Source organism: Phocoena phocoena, chromosome 1, assembly GCF_963924675.1.
Source record: "Phocoena phocoena chromosome 1, mPhoPho1.1, whole genome shotgun sequence".
NCBI lineage: Eukaryota > Metazoa > Chordata > Mammalia > Artiodactyla > Phocoenidae > Phocoena > Phocoena phocoena.
The window spans coordinates 11,944,388-11,963,662 of record NC_089219.1 but is presented as its reverse complement, the minus strand read 5'-3'; the positions used below and the strand labels follow the sequence as shown (position 1 = coordinate 11,963,662).

At 42.2% G+C, this 19,275-nt stretch overlaps 1 protein-coding gene across 1 annotated transcript in view; it reads right to left on the bottom strand.

Moving 5' to 3' along the window:
• DDI2 (DNA damage inducible 1 homolog 2) overlaps positions 1-19,275 on the bottom strand; it is a 29,732-nt gene that overhangs the window by 6,650 nt on the left and 3,807 nt on the right. Inside the window, exons 2-6 of the mRNA XM_065885595.1 lie at positions 13,366-13,495; positions 10,533-10,769; positions 8,271-8,397; positions 5,042-5,169; positions 1,305-1,433 (exon numbers count right to left, since the gene is read on the bottom strand). Of these exons, the coding sequence (XP_065741667.1) occupies positions 1,305-1,433; positions 5,042-5,169; positions 8,271-8,397; positions 10,533-10,769; positions 13,366-13,495 (751 nt within the window). The remainder of the gene's footprint in view (positions 1-1,304; positions 1,434-5,041; positions 5,170-8,270; positions 8,398-10,532; positions 10,770-13,365; positions 13,496-19,275) is intronic.

Below are 19,275 nucleotides of genomic sequence, written 5' to 3'. Positions count from 1 at the left end.
GAAGCTTACTGAGACTCTAGCCTTTTTCTCCGTCCCAACTTCCAGATCACCCACAATCAGCATGGCTACCCACCCAACTAACCTTCCAAATAGCCTTCTGGTGTCCCACTCTTCAAATATGAGCAGACACCAAGGATCACCAGACACTTGAGAAAAACCATCTAACATGAAAGAAAACTACCAAACAGAAAAGAAAGTTTAGAAGACAAAGTTGAGGAAATCTCGTTAAAAACCTCCCAAAACACAATGCAAGAAAGAGAAAGAAAATAAACTAGAGGACAAGTCCATGACAGAAGATTATCCTACCTGACTAACAGACATCGCAGAGGGGAGGAAATCATTATCAGAACCATTTTTTCAGACTGAAAGGTATCTAGCCCAGTAGACGAAAAGTGATCTACTACACCCACGTACATCATTGTGAAATTTTAAAACACTGAGGTCAAAGAGAAGAACTATAAGCTTCAGAAAGGGAAAAGAAATCGGACACATAGAAGATCAAGAGTCAGAATAGCGGCCAGCTTCTCCAAAGCCACACTGACAAAAATCATGACGGAAAGTGATTTCCAACATACTCAGACGGGTAGAATGTTGGAAAAAAAGATGTGTTCTGATATTTAAGGACTCAATTCACTCCTGTGCACTCCTTCTCAGAAAGTTACTGGAAGATATACTCTAATAAACCAAGGAGTGCAAAAAAAAAGAAAAAAGTATGGGATCCATATCACCCAACGTAAGACGGAAGTGAAAGGCACCCTTCAGGACCCAGATTCCAAAACAGCAGCTATGAAGCAGCCTTGAACCACCAGTCCCGGCTAGAAGCAGCATCTTCCATAGGATGACATGTATAAGGGAGATTTACACACTAGGTACGTGTTTAGGGATGAGTAACAACCAAAAAAACCGAATGACACACACATACAAAAGACAAAAATTCCGACAAAAAATACTAGACATGAAAGGAAAAATAATCTTTTTCAATTAGATGGCTCAGCTCTCAACAGTATTTACATAGTCCTGTCAGTAAACAGCACTATAAACGTGTTACTTAGAAATATGGAGGTAGGCACCGAAAGAAATCAGCTATAATAGTGGAAAAGGGGTTATCTCTAAAGAGCAGGAAACAGAAGTACATAGGGGACTGGTGTTTTTCTGTAACCAGCTAAACGATGTTACATTATAACTCTGATAGACTATAAGATTTTAAATTGCTAGGGACTGGGCATGCTGGATCAGATGTCCCTATCCAAAAGGAATTTTTAAAGTCCACTACCCTACAAAGACTCCCAGTGCCCTGCACTCACCTAGATGTACCCTTCCAATAATCTTCTGGGTGCCCACTCCTTTGGCGATCCCTGCCCACCGACGGTCCACCAGCCTCATTATATTACACCTTTCTGCACAAGCTTGGCTCATAATGGTCATCTGGGCACCTGGAGGTGGAGGGAAACATCAGATAACACAGACACAATCCACACGTGTGGGAAGCTAAAAAAATGCAGCACTAAGAACAGGGCAGAAAGCAAGTATACTCCCAAGCTTCTGTCTGTGTACGATTATTCCTACCTAGCGGGCTTCCTGCTACACTTAGTTCAACTTTCAGTTTTACACTGCAATCTGAAACACAGTGTAGAAACTTCACATCGAGGGAAATAACATTATTTAAATGTAATAATTAAATGATATTTTAAAACTTTAAACACAGAAAGCAAAACTACGTGGAAAGGATCTCCAAAAAGTCAAACTCTGTCTACAGATGGAAACACTCGAGTAAGCACTACTGCACCCTCAGATCAGTTTCCACTGAGTATCTCTAAACATCTACCAAGTTATTTTTATTTCAAACTCTGGGACACTCTAATTTACCAGTTAAAAAATACATCATGCAGTCTTTCAAAAAACTATAACTGAACTCTCCATTCTCTGCTCCAACAATTAGACCCTCTTTCCTATCAGGAAGAGGGCACTAAGGTCTTTTCTCTCCTGGTTACATACACTTACCCACAGAGCTGGAGTCAGCCTGTGCAGAGAACAGACACTTCTCTAATCTTTACCTAGGGTCCTAATCTCTCACACAGAATCTAGTTCCACATTCCTGTGTGTTTGGACATGTCTATCTCAAAGCCAATAGGTATAAATACTCTTTCTCCCCAAATAATTCTCACTTTGGATTTCTCTCTTTGCCAATGGAACCCTTTTTCTTACAACCGTAAGACAGAGGCAACTGTTCACTTTCGACCCCTCTTCTTATAGCCTTCTCCCAACTCTCAAACTCAGTTCCAATCCTGTTAATAAATTCTGGGCAATTTCTGACCTTTCTTCTTCTAACCATAGCAGTCAACCTGGCTCACAATCTATCCCTCTAGCTAGTGGACAACTTCTCTGGTTTCCAATCCTTTCTGTGGATATACAGTTTAAAGCAAGGAAATAGTTCTGATCTTTAGGGGTACAGAATACTCCAGAACTGCCACTGCCTTCAATCTTCTTAAAATACCACCTTCTTCAGATCCCTTATTCATCTGCTCAAAGGTCCTCAAAGGTTCCTACTCTTTATAAGATCTTCAAACCCACATCACCACAGCCTCAGATCCCACCTCACCCTGGTCCAACTATTTCCAGCTGCTACAGACTGAATGTTTGTGTCTCTCCAAAATTCAGGTTGAAACCTAATTCCCAATGTGATGATGTTAGGAAGTGGGGCCTTTGGAAGGTGATTAATTAGGTCATGAGTGTGGAACCCTCATGAATGGGATTTAGTGCCTTTATAAAAGAGACCCCAGAGAGCTCCCTCTCCCCTTCCACCATGTGAGGACACAGGGAGAAGATGTTCATCTATGAACTAGGAATCAGGTACCCAATTTGCCAGCACCTTTTTTTTTTGGGCCGCGCGGCACAGCATGTGGGATCTTAGCTCCCCCACAGGGATCAAACCCGCACCTGCACTGGAAGCGCGGGGTCTTAACCGCTGGACCGCCAGGGAAGTCCCTCCGCCAGCATCTTGATCTTGGACTTCTCAGCCTCCACAACCGGGAAATAAATCTGTGTTGTTTATAAGCCACCCGGTTTACGGTGTTGTTATGGCAGCCCAAACGGCCTCAGATACCAGCCTTATAGCCTGACTGCTGTAAACCTTCCACTTTACGCAGAGGAAGGCGTCTCCCTTGTCTCTTACTCACTCTGACCCTCCTGTAGAGTGCCCCTTCCTCTACTTTCGCTTTCTCTGAACTCTACTTATGCTTTAAGGCCCAGCTCAAGACCCACCTCCTCCCCAGCTGACTGTCCTCTCCCAGTGATCTCTCCTCTCATTCAATTTCAACACTTCCTGTTCATATTACTCACAGATAACTTACACTTTATGGGCACTTAAACCTCTTGGCATTTGAGGAAGGTTAGAGTCAAGAAGGCCCAGAAATAATGAAGGAAAAGGGAATTTGGGAAGGCAATTCTTTCCTTCCCCCCTTCCTCACTCTACTCCTCGTAAGCTAGTTATTGGTGTAAAGTCTGCAAACCCAGGATGAGAAGGGTCCCTTTCACTGCTCTCCTGCCTTTTCTTAAGACTCAGGTCAAAGCCCCAACCCTCTACCCATGGAGACAGCTCAGTTCAAATGCCCTCTCTTTGGAGAAGCCACGCCTGAGCAACCCAGTCAGAGTGAGAACGTGGTCTTTATGTTCATCCAACACGCATCTGAGTTTTGCACAGTGGTTAAGAGTTCTGGTAGATCTGGGGCTGAATCCAAAGCCTACTGCTCATGAACTTTGAATACCTGGAAGAGTGACTTCCCCCCTTTATATCTAAGTTTCCTCATCTGTAAAACAGGGATAACAGAACACAGCTCATACGGATAGTCTGAGGATTAAATAAAATTGAAGATGATATACTAAGCACCTAGCATGGTGCTTGGCACATAGTAAGGGCTCAATAAATGCTGAGTGTTATATCAGAGTCTCTTATGAATTTATCTCTCACTCACAGGAGCCCTATGAAGCTCCAGTCTTACCCCCAAGCACTCAGCACAAGGTCCTGCACATAGCACTCAACAGTAAATAATCAGCAGATTTACTCCTCCCAGGAATATATGCATCTCAGGACACAAACTCTTAACAGTTGAAACCTAGCATGTGCTCAGGTATTTGTGGATGAACGAGTGGAAGAAAACCTACTTGAGCAGGGGTTTTTACTTCTCTAGGAACACACTCGTTATCTCACGGCCTCAAGAGAGATACCTAGAATGAAGGCACAAGACCACTCAATTACACTCACATGGTGCTGCCCTGGGTGGTCTTACTAAACAGCAAAGTGTTGTTACTAAGAGAAAAGGTGCCCATTAGTACAGGCATTATCTGAATGCTCAAGTGGGGAACTCTCGTCTCCTGACCTGGCTGGTAAGTTCTTTAATGGCAAGAACCAAGCCCCATACACCCTTACACTCTTCATGGCTCCTGGTAGAGTGCTGGCACACAGACCAAGCTGAAATATCTGTTTGACCTCTACTCTACACACCTCCTTCTATATATATATATATTTTTGTGGTACGCGGGCCTCTCACTGCTGTGGCCTCTCCCGTTGCGGAGCACAGGCTCCGGACGCGCAGGCTCAGAGGCCATGGCTCACGGGCCCAGCCGCTCCGCGGCATGTGGAACCTTCCCGGACCGGGGCACAAACCTGTGTCCCCTGCATCGGCAGGCAGACTCTCAACCACTGCGCCACCAGGGAAGCCCTACACACCTCCTTCTTATAGCTCCTTATTCTAAACCCATTTACTCCCGTTTCTTATAGAGGTATCCTAGAAATTAGGATGCCAAATAAGGGGAGGTAGGAAGATAAAGGAAGACACTGCAAAATACAAAACTGGTTAAGAAATAATTAAAGAAAAACCTATTACAAAGAAAAGATTGGCAAGTGAAACAATAACCCTTGGGCTTGTTAGTCAGCTGTCCAAAGGACTACTGCCATCTTTAACGGACACCAGTCTCCCCTTCTCCCTGTGTCAGGTCAGAACGTTAGATGTAGAGACAAAGACACAAAAGATGGAGACATCACCTGAGTCAACAAAGGCTTTCACAGGATGTCCATTCACTTTGCAGTTAATATAAAGCATCACTACTTGGCCAAAACTTTCCGGAGCCTCTTCCATAGCTATTGTCATGTTTTCCTCAATGTTCTGTTGCCTGTAACAAACCAAAACCAGGCATGCTAAAAGCATTATTTCCATGAAGAGCAATCTGTTTCAAAGTCACAATATTAAAAACAGACCTGTACATATCTTTTCCTCCAACTATAGCGGCTGAGTCATGGAAATGGAAATTGGTGCTCTATCCTGAAATATGTGATTTAGCAGGAGGAAGTGAGATATATAATTGGCAGAAAATCTAAAGGCATACAAATCACCTTCATGTAAAAACAATTATGTTCCCTTTACAAGCTCAGAAACAGGAAAACAAAATTCTGGAGAGTAAGGGTCACAACCCTTTTTATCCTGTAGAATATTAGAATTTCATCAATGCTTCAATTTAAACTGAGGATTTACTGGTTATCTGGGTACATTTTCTATGTCCACTGCATTAAAAATAGTTTGCAAATATAATACACAGATGTTTCAACTGCTTGTGTTACATCTGCTGCTTAATTTCCAAATCTGTAAAAAATTAGTTTCTAATCTATAAAACGAGAACAATAATTTCTATCATAGGATCGCTGAGAGGTATAAAGCACCTAGTACACAATGCTGAGGTAAGAGCAGATGCTCAAAAATATCTAACTACCTGGCTGTCACTTAGAAAACTATACACACACATATGCATCATAGTTCACCTGGTCCATCAAAATATTTCTTCAAAATTGAATATATTCTAATTCTTACGTGAGAAAAGCACATAAAACGGAATTCCAGCTTACTCCAGCATCTCATGTCTTCCTCCCCAACTCTTCTAGAAACATCATCAAAACACTACAAACATTAATTTAAACTACGGCTGGGGCCAGGCAACTTTGCTGAAGACTGAGACAATTACAGAACAGGGCCCAAGGTGGGATCAATTACAGCTGTAAGCCAGAGGGTGGCAAACTACAGCCCACTGTTTGTTTACGGGAACACAACCACACCGTTCACATAGCTGCTTTCACACTGCACTGGCAGAACTGAGTGCTACCGACAGAGACTGCATGGCCGGCGAAGCCTAAAATATTCACTACCTGGCTCCTTATGGAAAAAGTTTGCTGACCTCTATTCTAAACTGTAGCGCCGGTCCCTTCTGTAATAATACTCTAGCCCAATTGTATTGATGGCTTTATCAGCCAGTCTATAATAAAATATTAAATTTTTCAGAAAGTCAAAGGTAAACTTGTTTAATTTAGCCCGGCAAATATGCGAGCTACTATATACCTCAGTGTACATGTACCCTGTGTAATCACTGGTGTAGCGTATCAAATAAAACTGCTATAGGCATTCTATACAATTACACAGCTTTTCTCCTAGGTCACATTATTAAATTTAAAAATAACCTAAAATTAGTTGTGCACTCCTGACCTTACATTGATTCCAACCAAGATACATTTCAGCAAAAAAATCATCTGAAATACCACCAGTTACTTTGGCTATCCTGGGCTCTATGTCACTTTACAGGCACAAGGTTTTCTCCTCTAAAAGAACACATGCATTGTCCCAGTTCCCCTACCTCACCCCTGGGAAGAAACATGAGCCTATGGATGTGCCTCGTTTCACCTCTCTTCCAATAGCTCGGTGTCATGGTTTGGCTATGATGCCTCCCCACTGCCCCGCCCACCCCTCCTGCTTCCTGGCTTGAATGCAACTGTTCTTGAGAGTTATGTCAGGCTCACTTATAGCTGCAATGCGGTCTAGTTCAGAAAACACAAATATCTTCCCATTTCTCTGCACAGATTTACCTAGCGGGATGTTTCTCAAAGATAGTTATTAGTATCCAATACAATTAATGGGAACACTATACAGACAAGAACACAAGTGAACGGCTTAGGGCTATCAATTGATTCTGGCGTATTTACATTTCTCTGATTTCAAATGTACTCAGAGAAATAAGAAACCCTTTATTTGACTTCCAAGTTAACAGTGTAATATAATGACCAAGTTAGGCTTCATTTAAGTAACCAAAGATGATGATCAGGCCCCTAAAAGGAGTGGCCTTACAGTTATTGTTCTTAGTTATACTAAGCCCTTCACAATTAGCAATAAACCGAATCTGGAATGGGGGAAAGCAACTGTTCTTTTATTCAAAGGGACTGACTGAACAGCTTCTTGCTTGTGACTAGTAAGGGGACCAAGGTTGGCACTAGTATCCTTGTACGTGCTTAGGTCCCACCCCTTAAGATTCTATCTATCTATTTATTTATGGCCGTGTTGGGTCTTCGTTGCTGTGTGCAAGCTTTCTCTAGATGCGGCGAGCGGGGGATACTCTCCGTTGCGGTGCGAGGGCCTCTCATCGCGGTGGCTCCCCTTGTTGTGGAGCACAGGTTCTAGGTGTGTGGGTTTCAGTAGTTGTGGCACATGGGTTTATTTGCTCTGCGGCATGTGGGATCTTCGCGGACCAGGGCTTGAACCTGTGTCCCTTGCATTGGCAGGCAGATTCTTAAACACTGCGCCACCACGGAAGTCCCACCCCCTTAAGATTCTGATTCATCAGATTTGGGAGTAAAGCCTGAGCACCTGCATTTTTAAAAGCTTCTCATATGACTTTAATGCTGCCCCAGGTGAGAACCATAGCACTAGAGAATCTGGAGCTGGAAACCAGTCCCGCAGTCAGTTTATCTGCTGAGCCCAGTACAAGAAATGTGGAAGGAAACCAGACTTAGGACTATAAGGTTCCTCTTTGTACAGTTTTCTCTAATTCAGTCATGTCCAAGCCCTGGATTTAATCAGGGCTCATGCATTATGTCTAAGGAAAGAGAGTCCAATCGGTTTGAGTAGCCAGCCTAGTAGTCTCACCAAACTGGGGGCTTCTGCTCAGTCCTGGGGTCATCTACCTGGAGTTGCCTTAATAATGTGCTGTGGGCTAGTCAGGGAGTCTTTATCAAAATTTTAGAAAGTCATTAAATTAGGTAGCTGTATTTCTGTAATGTTGAATCAAAATGCAAGGAAAATGGAAGAGGAGAGAATAAACTAGAAGACTGAAGCTACTACCTCAGATGCAAAATAAGGAATCTACCTCAAAGCAGATGCCCAACAAATACAAGATCACCTGGAGTTTGGGAACCCTAGATTCTCTAAATCTTGCTCTTTGGGCAAAGGAGTAATTACCTTATATCTTCTTCTATCTTTGCCTGAGCTTCAAGATCAAAAGGGTCCGCAGAAAAGAGACGAATCCTTTCTTGCTCTCTCCGGGCTCGGTCCTGCTGCTGCTCCACCAGGACCCTGGAAAATTTCTCTGCAAGAACAGTGGGCAAAATCTTAAAAACCATTATATTTTCATTCTTTATTAGTATTTTTCCACACTGAACAATTTCTCAAAATACAACTATAAGAGATGCAGAAAGGATGGCTAGAAATCATTTAAAATGAGCAATTACGTTTACTTTCTATTCTCTGCAGAAAAGATTACTTCTTCACCTAAATTTAGTGTAAAGAAATAATGTATTTGCTGGGGCTTCCCTGGTGGCTCAGTGGTTAAGAGTCTGCCTGCCAATTCAAGGGACACAGGTTCGAGCCCTGGTCCAGGAAGATCCCACATGCCGTGGAGTAGCTAAGCCCGTGCACCACAACTGTTGAGCCTGTGCTCTAGAGCCCACGAACCACAACTACTGAGTCCACGTGCCACAACTAATGATGCCCGCGCGCCTAAGAGTCCGTTCTCTGCAACAAGAGAAGCCACCGCAATAAGAAGCCCGTGCACCACAAAAGCAGAGCCCGCTCGCCGCCAACTAGAGAAAGCCCACGCACAGCAACAAAGGCCCAACATAGCCAAAAATAGAAACAAACAAACAAATAAATAAATTTATATATATAAAAAAAGAAATAATGTATTTGTAGACATCATCTCAGAGACGATGACTTTTCAATTTAAATCAGTGTGGCAGATAAATGATGCTACCCCTCCCCTCCCCACTGCCCTTATTATCCTATTACCTAGAAATAAAAGAGAGCACTACTATCCCTCTTTTCCTCTTCTACTTTTGTTTCCTTTACAACACACTCTGCCTTAAAGCAGATAAATTATAAGCAAACTACTGTTTGTCTATATTACCCGATGGATACGAAGCAGGAAAATTAGCGAAGAGAAAACATTGCTTGCTATAAGATGGATGTATGTTACAAGAACCACCTTTATTTGCTATTTCGTAAATGTGAGTACATTCAAATGTATAAATGTACAAGTGCCATCATCATGGTCTTTGGCAAGATACGCTGCATAAGACATTAAAGAAACCAAAACAATGGTCATATGAACTAATACACACAACAGGGATGAATCTAAAAAACACTGAGTGAAAGACGCCTGACACAAGGGAGGACACACTATATGATTCCATTTACATGAAGATGAAAATTAGGCAAAACTAACCTCTAAGGATCAGAATACTGGAGCCTATAAGGGGAGGAGACCGACTAGAAGAGAACATAAGGGAGCTTTCTGGAGTGAAAGAAATGTTCTATATTGTGACTGGGGTGCTGGTTACATTAGTTTGTCAAAACTCAACGAACTGTATACCTAAAATCTAAGTATTTCTCTGTAGGTAAATATTACCTAAATTTTAAAAATGGTTATTGAGGAATAAGTTATTAAGTGTCTGTTATGTTTTAAAATTTAATCAGTAGGGTTTCATAAACCCAGGAGTAAAACTGGAGAAATGTACAGAGAAAATTTATTCATAAAGATGACTAAAAACAAATGTTCTGCTAAATACAAGAAGGGCTAAAATATAGCCCCAAATAAACTGCTGGTGACAACTGCACTACTGTAAAATGTAGGGTGAATGAGAATAAAGGGGTTGCACTTCGCCAAACAGGCTGATGGCACTGGACCTGTTTTCCTGGAACGAAATCATTTTAACTGGCATCAGCTGGTTAACTGGGACTCTCTTTAACTGAGGTTCTAACTAAACAGGTTAAAATATCAGTACCTGGTCATTACAAGATATTATCTGCCGAAAAAGAAAAACCACACACACAAAATAACAAACAAAAAACCCCCTGAATCGCTATGCTGTACACCTAAAACTAACACAATATTGTAAATCAATTATACTTCAATTAAAAAAAAAATCTGTACCTGGGTTATACACTGCTAAAACGATTAGGGGAAAAAAAAAGGAAGGAAAGGAAAACGAAGGTGCTAGTTGAGCTGCTTCAGAACTCTACACAGCCCTAAAACTGTCACTATTGCCAACTAACTCAGCCTTTGACATCAGCACTAATTTACCTCTCACAGACCAACTGATATGTTCAATATAACATGCGACACAGTGGGCTGAACACACCAGTTGCTTGAGTTTCTCCACATTTGCTGTGATACAACTATTCACCTCAGGTCAGCTTGACAGCCTTCAAATTTCATAAGCTTACCAAGATCTCCACTGAGCAGAGCATCTGCCAAGGGTGGATTGCGTTCCTTCAACAAGGACAGCTCATGGGGGTTGGCCAGCAACATGTCTCGGAGCAAGGCTGGATTGTCCAGGCCCTGAGGAGATGAAGCTACCTCTCCAGGAGATGAGTGGGACTGCTGTGCTCCTGCTGGCTGGCGCTGCCGGGTGTTTGACGTGCCAGGCACAGCTATGCTACGGAAGTCTATTCGGGGTAAGTCTGTTGGGGAAAATCGATTCGAAGTTTACTTCAAATGACTCCATAAAAACAAGTATTTGAAGGAAACAGCAGATTTGCACATATGTGGTATGCAATAGTAGTAGATGGTAATCACAGACATTCCGAATGCCCTTTCCCTGGTTCTTTCTCACGCTGACCTTGAATACAAAGACTGCAGTCCGAGAGTGAATAGGTAGGAAAGAATAGAAAAACAGAGGGTTGGGGAGTAGAGGTAGGGATAGGAAGACAATGGTAATAATCCCAAATTCTTGGCTTATAAAATATCCCAGGATAATAAGTTTTTACTTACTTATGTCTTTAAAAAAGCAAAGCCAGTCTCAAACACAACCACGTAAAGCTCGATGTGGTTCTTAAGAAAAATCCTAGTCTGCTTTCACATATGCTCCAAAGAGCCCTGACACCTTGGGTAAAGAATACCATACATATCAAGTGAACAGCATAAATGTTAGATGTTAACTTCTACAAGTATGTGCCACACTTATTAGTTCTTTGAATTTACACTTTCATCTGTGCATCACTGCTAACTCTTCTCATACCCTGGAAAGCGAGTAGGTGTAATCATTTCACGGGAGAGAAAAAAACAAGAAAAGAAACCTGCACAGGTTCTCAGTGCTCAGTACACCAAAAGATTTAACAGGTTCACAGGCCACACTCCCAGGTTCCATAATCCAAGGTGAGCTGACCTTACTAAAGTGAAAGGAAAATAAAAGGGAACCTTACCTCAAGGACCCACATATTATATGATTCCATTTATGAAATGTCCAGAATAGGAAAATACAGAGACTGAAAGTAGACTGATGGTGGCCTAGGGCGAGGAGGCGTGAGGGCAGATGGGGAATGACTGCTGATGAGTAGAGTTTCTTGTAAAGATGATGAAAATGTGCTAAAATTGATCATAGTGATGGTTAGGCAATTCTGAATATACTAAAAATCAGTGAATTGTACCCTTTAAATGAGTGAATTGTATGGTAGTGAATGATATCTCAATAAAGCTGTTATTGAAAAAAAAGAGCTGTATTTTTAAATAGGAAAAAGAAAACAAAAAATGTAAAACCCTATGTATAACCAGAATGATGGGCTAAGACTGAGTGAATCCACACTTCTTCAACCCCAAAATGTATCTGATGATTGCACCTGCTCTAAGTCTGGGGCTGTCCTGAAGCCTTTTGGACTTCAAAGAGAAAACGGAAATGCTTAAACTCAGGAGTAAGGTTTGTGCCTCTTAGCATGGGTTCAAGTAGGCACTTTTCTTCAAACAGACCTCAGCTGGCAGCGTGTGTGTGTGTGTGTGTACGTGTACATGGACATGAACTTCGAACCAATGAAAGAGTGAAGTGAATAAGATGATCTTTGTGAGGTAGTTAATCTAGGTCAACCAGCAAAACATATATGGGTGCGTCTTCCTTATGGGTTGAGAAATTTTTATCTCAACCTTGTTATACTTATCTTGAGAGTCCACTCACTTCGGAATAATTTTGAAAAACTTGTTTGTTTACCTTATAGATCAGACTTGCCTCCCCTCCCCCACCTACTGGCTCTCTTGTCCCTGTGGCACAGCACAGGAAAAACAAGAAACAGTGAATCTCAGAACGAACAATTTCACCAAATTAACCCCAGGAAGATTTGGGCTTTACTGATTGGCTTATTTGAACCCCTTCCCTTTCTGAAGTTTAACAGTAGCCCCAAGGGAATAATGTAATCTGGATCTGAAAGTAACAGGGCTTGATGGTCTCTTATAGCTCCAGTTTCAGGCTGAATGGAAGCACTGTGCTCTAAACTGGAGTCGGACATCACCCAGACACCTAAACGCCTTTGAGTGTCAGAAGCAAGCTATGACCCTCTCCCCATCAAAGGCACAGACGCCCACACAACTCTGCACACTACTTCAAGGACACAGACACTTCCTAACTCCCAATGCACAGATTCTAGATGTAGCATCTAAGATAAATAAGTTTCTTTTTACATGATTAACAAAGATGGTGGGAAAGAACCAGGATTTGGTGGTCAGCCGCTTAAGGTTCGTAAGGCTCAGTGTCACGGGAAAAGCACCAAGTTTTAAATCCTGTGCCTTCACTTACTAGCTATGAAGGTATTATTTAAAAACTGTCAAGAGGTATCTCTTCCCTACAAAAGTTATGAGATGACCTGAAATGTGGGTGCAAGTGCCTGGCTAGACTGTAAAATGTTCAGCAAAGGCCTATCACTGAACGCCAGACACAAAGCAGCAGAAGTCAGCCAGGAAGCAGAGGCATATGCAGCGTCTCAAGTCCTTCTCAAGGATAAAATGATCACTGATAACAACAGAAGCTAATATTTACTGACAGCTTGCTATGTGCTGAAGGTTTTACATGCATTATTCTCCCATCAACCCTAGGAGTTGTGGTTAATTATAACACACATCTTACAGATGAGGAAATGGACTTAGAGTGTTAGCTTGTCCGAAGTTACCCAGCAAGCAAGTGGCAGAGTCGGGATCTGTACCCTGGCAGTCTGAATCCAAGGCAAATCCAAAACTCTGAACTACGCTATCTACTAATGCTTGCCAGGGCTGTGAAACCATTATGAGATGCCGTACTTGGGAACTGCACCGAAGGGCGAGGGTCTGCATTCTCCTTCTGTCGTAAAATCACAACGTCGCCATCTTTTAAGCCGTAAGAAGCCAGTGATCTGTGGTTGTCTGTGAGAGGTCTTTCAGCGTAGACAATCTGCAACCAGAAAATATTTAATAGTATAAAGCACCGAGAAGTAACATGGCACAGAACAGAAAGACTACAGTTTTCCTCTTCATTAGAGAATGTCACTCCCTGCTCAACACCCTCCAGTGATTTCCCATCATACCTAGAATAAAAGCCAAAATCCTTCTCGTCAACTATTAGGCCCAAACAATTTGGCTCCCTGGCTCCCCCACGACCTCATCTCATACCATGATTGCTATTCCTCAAATAATACCAGCAACTTCCCCCTTAAGGCTGTTTCACTTGTTGTTCTCTCTACCTGAGGAATGTTCTTTCCCAGGTCATTTTTTTAAGGTTTCTGATCAAACACTACCTCTTCAGAGTCCTTCCCTAATATTTAAAGTGCACCCTCACCTCCCATACTATATATTTTTTCTTTATGGTCTCTCTGTCCCACTAAAATGTAAGCTACTCTGAGGACAAGGACTTTACTTTTTTCACCATATCCCAAATGCCTAGAACAGGGGCCTGGTAGATAAATAATGCCCAAGTATTTGCTGAATTAAAGGACAAATAAATCTATGGGAAGTAGACAATTTTAGATTTAATATTGAGCAGGGAGGGAAATGGGTATGATTTATTCTGGGGATGATAACTGCAATACTATTAAATAATATGTTCACTCCCTACCCACAAGTTTTAGTGAGATATAATTGACATACAACGCTGTATTAGTTTTAGTTGTACAACATAATGATTTGATATATGTATATATTGTAAAATGATTACCATGATATGTTTTGTTAACATCCATCACCCCATATAGTTATAAATTTTTCTTCTTGTGATGAGAATTTTTTTTTTTTTTTTTTTCCCGGTACGCGGGTCTCTCACTGCTGTGGCCTCTCCCATTGCGGAGCACAGGCTCTGGACGCGCAGGCTCAGCGGCCATGGCTCACGGGCCCAGCCGCACCACGGCATGTGGGATCTTCCCGGACCGGGGCACAAACCCGTGTCCCCTGCGTCGGCAGGCGGACTCTCAACCACTGCGCCACCAGGGAAGCCCCCGTGATGAGAACTTTTAAGATCTACTCTTAGCAACTTTCAAATATATGATACAGTGTTGTTAACTCCAGTCACCCTGCAGTACATGACTGTACTGTGTCCACTTTTAAATGGTCTCACACACAAGCTTCCTGAATTCTTCCTTCTCTTCGACCTTCCCCAAACTTTTATCACTTTTATGTTTATGAGTGGAAGATAACAGTGGAAGAAATTAAAAAAAGAACAATTAAACACAGATGGAAAAAAGGATCAGGGATGTATTACTAAGGAAAACAGTTTTATGATGTGCAATCGAACACTGAAGAAAGCCGGAGAGCATAAAAACAGATGAAACAACCGGCTGTGGAAAGAAAAGGGACAAAGGGCATACTATGATTTCACCATGAAGGAACACAAAACCTAACCCGCATCATGACCTACTCTGTAGAGGGGCATTCAGAACAGACTCTGGCTTTGAAAGGTTTTCTTCCCAACAATTCACTTTCCACGAGGCCACTGGCAAACTGAGGTACTTGAGTTCTGTCCTGGCTCTGACAGGGCCCCTGACACTCAGCTGGTCCAGGCTTCACAGTTCCCATTTGTCAAGCAAGCAGCTGGGGCTAGATAATCATTACACCTATCCCTTCCAGGTCTTTCTGCTACACTACCATTTTACAATGTTTCAAGTGTCCTCATAGCTCTCATAGTAAAACTGCCTGACACAGAGCCTGAAAAATACAGGATTTAAACTGGAAAAAAAAAAAGATCTGTCATATCTGATCTCAGAATTTGCAATGACATGAGAAATAGAATAGGAAACTCAATTTAGTTCCTTCCAAAATCAAATACTTCTGGGGTTAAACAAAAAAATGATCTGTAGAATTTGTAGGCTGAATTATATTTTTTAAGTTCTATACAGGACTAGAGAAAGTATTGTTAGTTCCTACCCTCACCTGCAAAGTTAAAATTTGTTACAATAGATTGCAACTGTCATTCTATCGACCCATTCACTCTCCCTTATTTAAGCATACATCTCATAGTAAAAGTATACCAGAATCAACATAGATGGTTTGCAATACAACCTGAGTCATATTATAACTTCTGGGATTGCTTTAAAAACCACCACAAATCTGAAGTGACAAGTGTCATGGGTTGAGGTGTGCAGCAAGAAAGAGGCATGCAAGAGAAATGCCATGCAGGCAGCTCCTACAAGGGGGCTTCAACTTTGTGAAGCAACCATAATGAAAGCACCAGTGGCCTAAGGCCTACTCCTTAATTTTCCTGGGTCAGAAATTCAACTATCAGTATATTTAGAGACACATGATCAGTCAATGTACTCTAACTGTACTTATAAGAGAACATTTACTTGTCTACAACGAGAAATCAGACTCAGGAGAATCAGAATGCTCCTATCCACAAGATCACTGAATTTTCTTCAGGCTGGAAATGCTACATGGAAAGCCATATTAAAATAGCAGACGGCTACCACTGAGGGAGCTCCTACTGGGAGCCAGCATCTTACTAGGTTCTCGCAGTCTTCCACCAAATCCTCATATCCTCTCGTATAAGTCTCATAATAATTTATGAAGTAGATATTAATTGTCCCATTTCATGTACAGGGAAACAAGTTACTGTTAGGTGACCTGAGGCTCCATAGCTATTGAGAAGAGAACTGGGATTGGAGCCACAATGGCCTGACTTTACAGCCCATACTCTTTCCTAGTACCACATACAACTTTCCCAAATATAAGTGCAAAGTGGCATGGTGAATTAGCTTGACCTTTACAAGAGCTATTAAGCCACCTATCACTCCTAAGGGCCTCTACTCACCAGGGGGATCAAACACTGTCCACCGCTCAATGTATCCCCTGCCCTGAACATGAAGAAAGGAGCACTCACTAGCAACCCCTCACTCTTTGGATCCCCATTTTACAGATGCCATACATCATTCCATCACTGTTCAGCTACACAGTTTTTCCTCAGCAGACAACATAATTTTTTAAAAAGAAGGCGGCCTGACCTAACAACAAAAATGTAAGATCCAGGTAGTCAGTACCATCCAACATGTAACATGAAGTATGGAAGACTGCTATCTGCCCCAATCTCCTAAAAATACTAGACTGCAGAATGTGGGTAAGGAACAAACATTCTTCATACTGACAAAGCAGCAGGTGTATACCATTCTAGTCCAAGGACAAAGATGAGATAAACAGTAGCTTAGTTGAAATTATAACTGCCACAAACAACTGGTTTTTGTTGTTGTTGTTGTTAAAATAGGCTTAAGAATCTAAGACAATTATTCTGTAGCTTAAGTTCCAGAATAAATCTGAATGATTTTCCAACTTAATATGAGTATCTAGTAGACCAATGGTTTCAAATTTCTACCAGTCAAAACAAAATGAGTTTTGTTTATGGCATTGGTGATACTTTCTACCATTCATAATACCCAGCTCAAAGGTTATAAGGCTCAAAATTCAAGTTTTGCCAGTTATAAGAACATACAACAGAAAAATTTATACAGCTACAAGTCTTTTTTTTGCGGTACGTGGGCCTCTCCTCTGTTGTGGCCTCTCCCGCTGTGGAGCACAGGCTCCGGACGCACAGGCTCAGCGGCCATGGCTCACGGGCCCAGCCGCTCCGCAGCATGTGGGATCTTCCCAGACCGGGGCTCGAACCCGTGTCCCCTGCATCGGCAGGCGGACTCTCGACCACTGTGCCACCAGGGAAGCCCTGCTACAAGTCTTAATCTCAAAACTGGCACAACTGCTAGTACTCCTCCAGAGGAGGCACCCTAGAGACTGAATTCTCATCTTAACCAATATTTAACAATCCACTAATTAATAGAACTCCAAAGCCTTTAGGCATGATGTCAAATGTTTCCTGGTCTCTGAATGAGAGATTTCAATCAATCAACAGATATCATAATAGTACATTTCTAGCATTAAGGATCATAAACTGGCCACGAAACCCTTGGAATCACATTTGAATGGCTTCATAATAGTATCTACCATTAGCTGAAAGCCCACTATATGCCAAGTGATCTACACATACCATCCCATGTAATAGTCAGCTTGACTTTTACAACCCTTCTGGAAGATAACTTGACAAGTTACTAAAAGCCTCCCAAAAGACCTGGCAATTCCATACCTAAGACTTTATCCTGAGGAAATAATCAGAAATGGAGACAAAGCCTTAAGTATAGGGCTTCCCTGGTGGTGCAGTGGTTGAGAATCTGCCTGCCAATGCAGGGGACACAGGTTCGAGCCCTGGTCTGGGAAGATCCCACATGCTGTGGAGCAACTAGGCCCGTGAGCCACAACTACTGAGCCTGCGCATCTGGAGCTTGTGCTCCACAACAAGAGAGGCCGCGACAGTGAGAGGCCCGCGCACCGCGATGAAGAGTGGCCCCCGCTCGCTGCAACTAGAGAAAGCCCTCGCACAGAAACGAAGACCCAAAACAGCCAAAAATAAATATAAATAAATAAAAATTAAAAACAAAAAAACCCAGAAACCTGAGGGACATCCTAGATTCCTCTTAAAAAAAAATAAAAAAGCCTTAAGTATATAGGTATCCATGGACATGTTACTCATAACTGCTTCCAAATGTCCCCAATTCAATTCAAATGCCCAGCAAGGGATTTCCCTGGAGGCAAAGTGGTTAAGAATCCACCTGCCAATGCAGGGGACATAGGTTCAAGTCCTGGTCCGGGAAGATCCCACATGCCGCGGAGCAACTAAGCCCGTGCGCCACAACTACTGAGCCTGCGCTCTAAGGCCCCCGAACCACAACTACTGAGCCCACGTGCCACAACTACTAAAGCCCACGTGCCTAGAGCCCGTGCTGCACAACAAGAGAAGCCACCGCAATGAGAAGCCCGCGCACCGCAACGAAGAGTAGCCCCCACTCGCCCCAACTAGAGAAAGTCCACCTGCAGCAACGAAGACCCAATGCAGCCCAATTTTAAATAAATAAATAAATAAATAGACCAACACAAACTCTCTTGTCTCCCTCCCTCCCTCCTTTCCTTCTTTTTTTTAAAGGTTTTTTAAAAAATTAATTCATTTATTTATTTTTGGCTGTGTTGGGTCTTTGTTGCTGCGTGCGGGCTTTCTCTAGTTGCAGTGAGCGGGGGCTACTCTTCGTTGTGGTGCACAGGCTTCTCATTGCGGTGGCTTCTCTTGTTGCAGAGCATGGGCTCTAGGCACCTGGGCTTCAGGAGTTGTGGCTCGCGGGCTCTACAGAGTGCAGGCTTAGTGGTTGGGGTGCACAGGCTTAGCTGCTCCGTGGCATGTGGGATCTTTCTGGACCAGGGCTCGAACCCGTGTCCCCTGCATTGGCAGGCGGATTCTTAACCACTGCGCCATCAGGGAAGCCCTCCTTTCCTTCTTAAAAAAAAAAAAAAAAAAAAAAAAAAAAAACACAGCAAAATGAAAACTGTTAAATAAATTGCAGTACATCTGTATGATGGTATATTATGTGGCCATTAAAATGATAAACTGCAAGAATTTGAAATGTTATTGGAAAATGCTGACAATGCAGTGTTGACTGAAGAAAGGTATGAAATTGTTTATTACAGTTCAGGCCATATGTTTTAAAGATATATTGTAACTATATAGGAAGAAAAAAATACATTAAAAAGCAAACTGCAGTTATCTCTGAGTTATAAGGTAATAAGTAATGGTGTTCTTTTCTCCTTTTCTATATGTTACAAATTTTCTATAATGAATATGTGGTATTTATCAGAAAAGAAATACACGAAAATTAC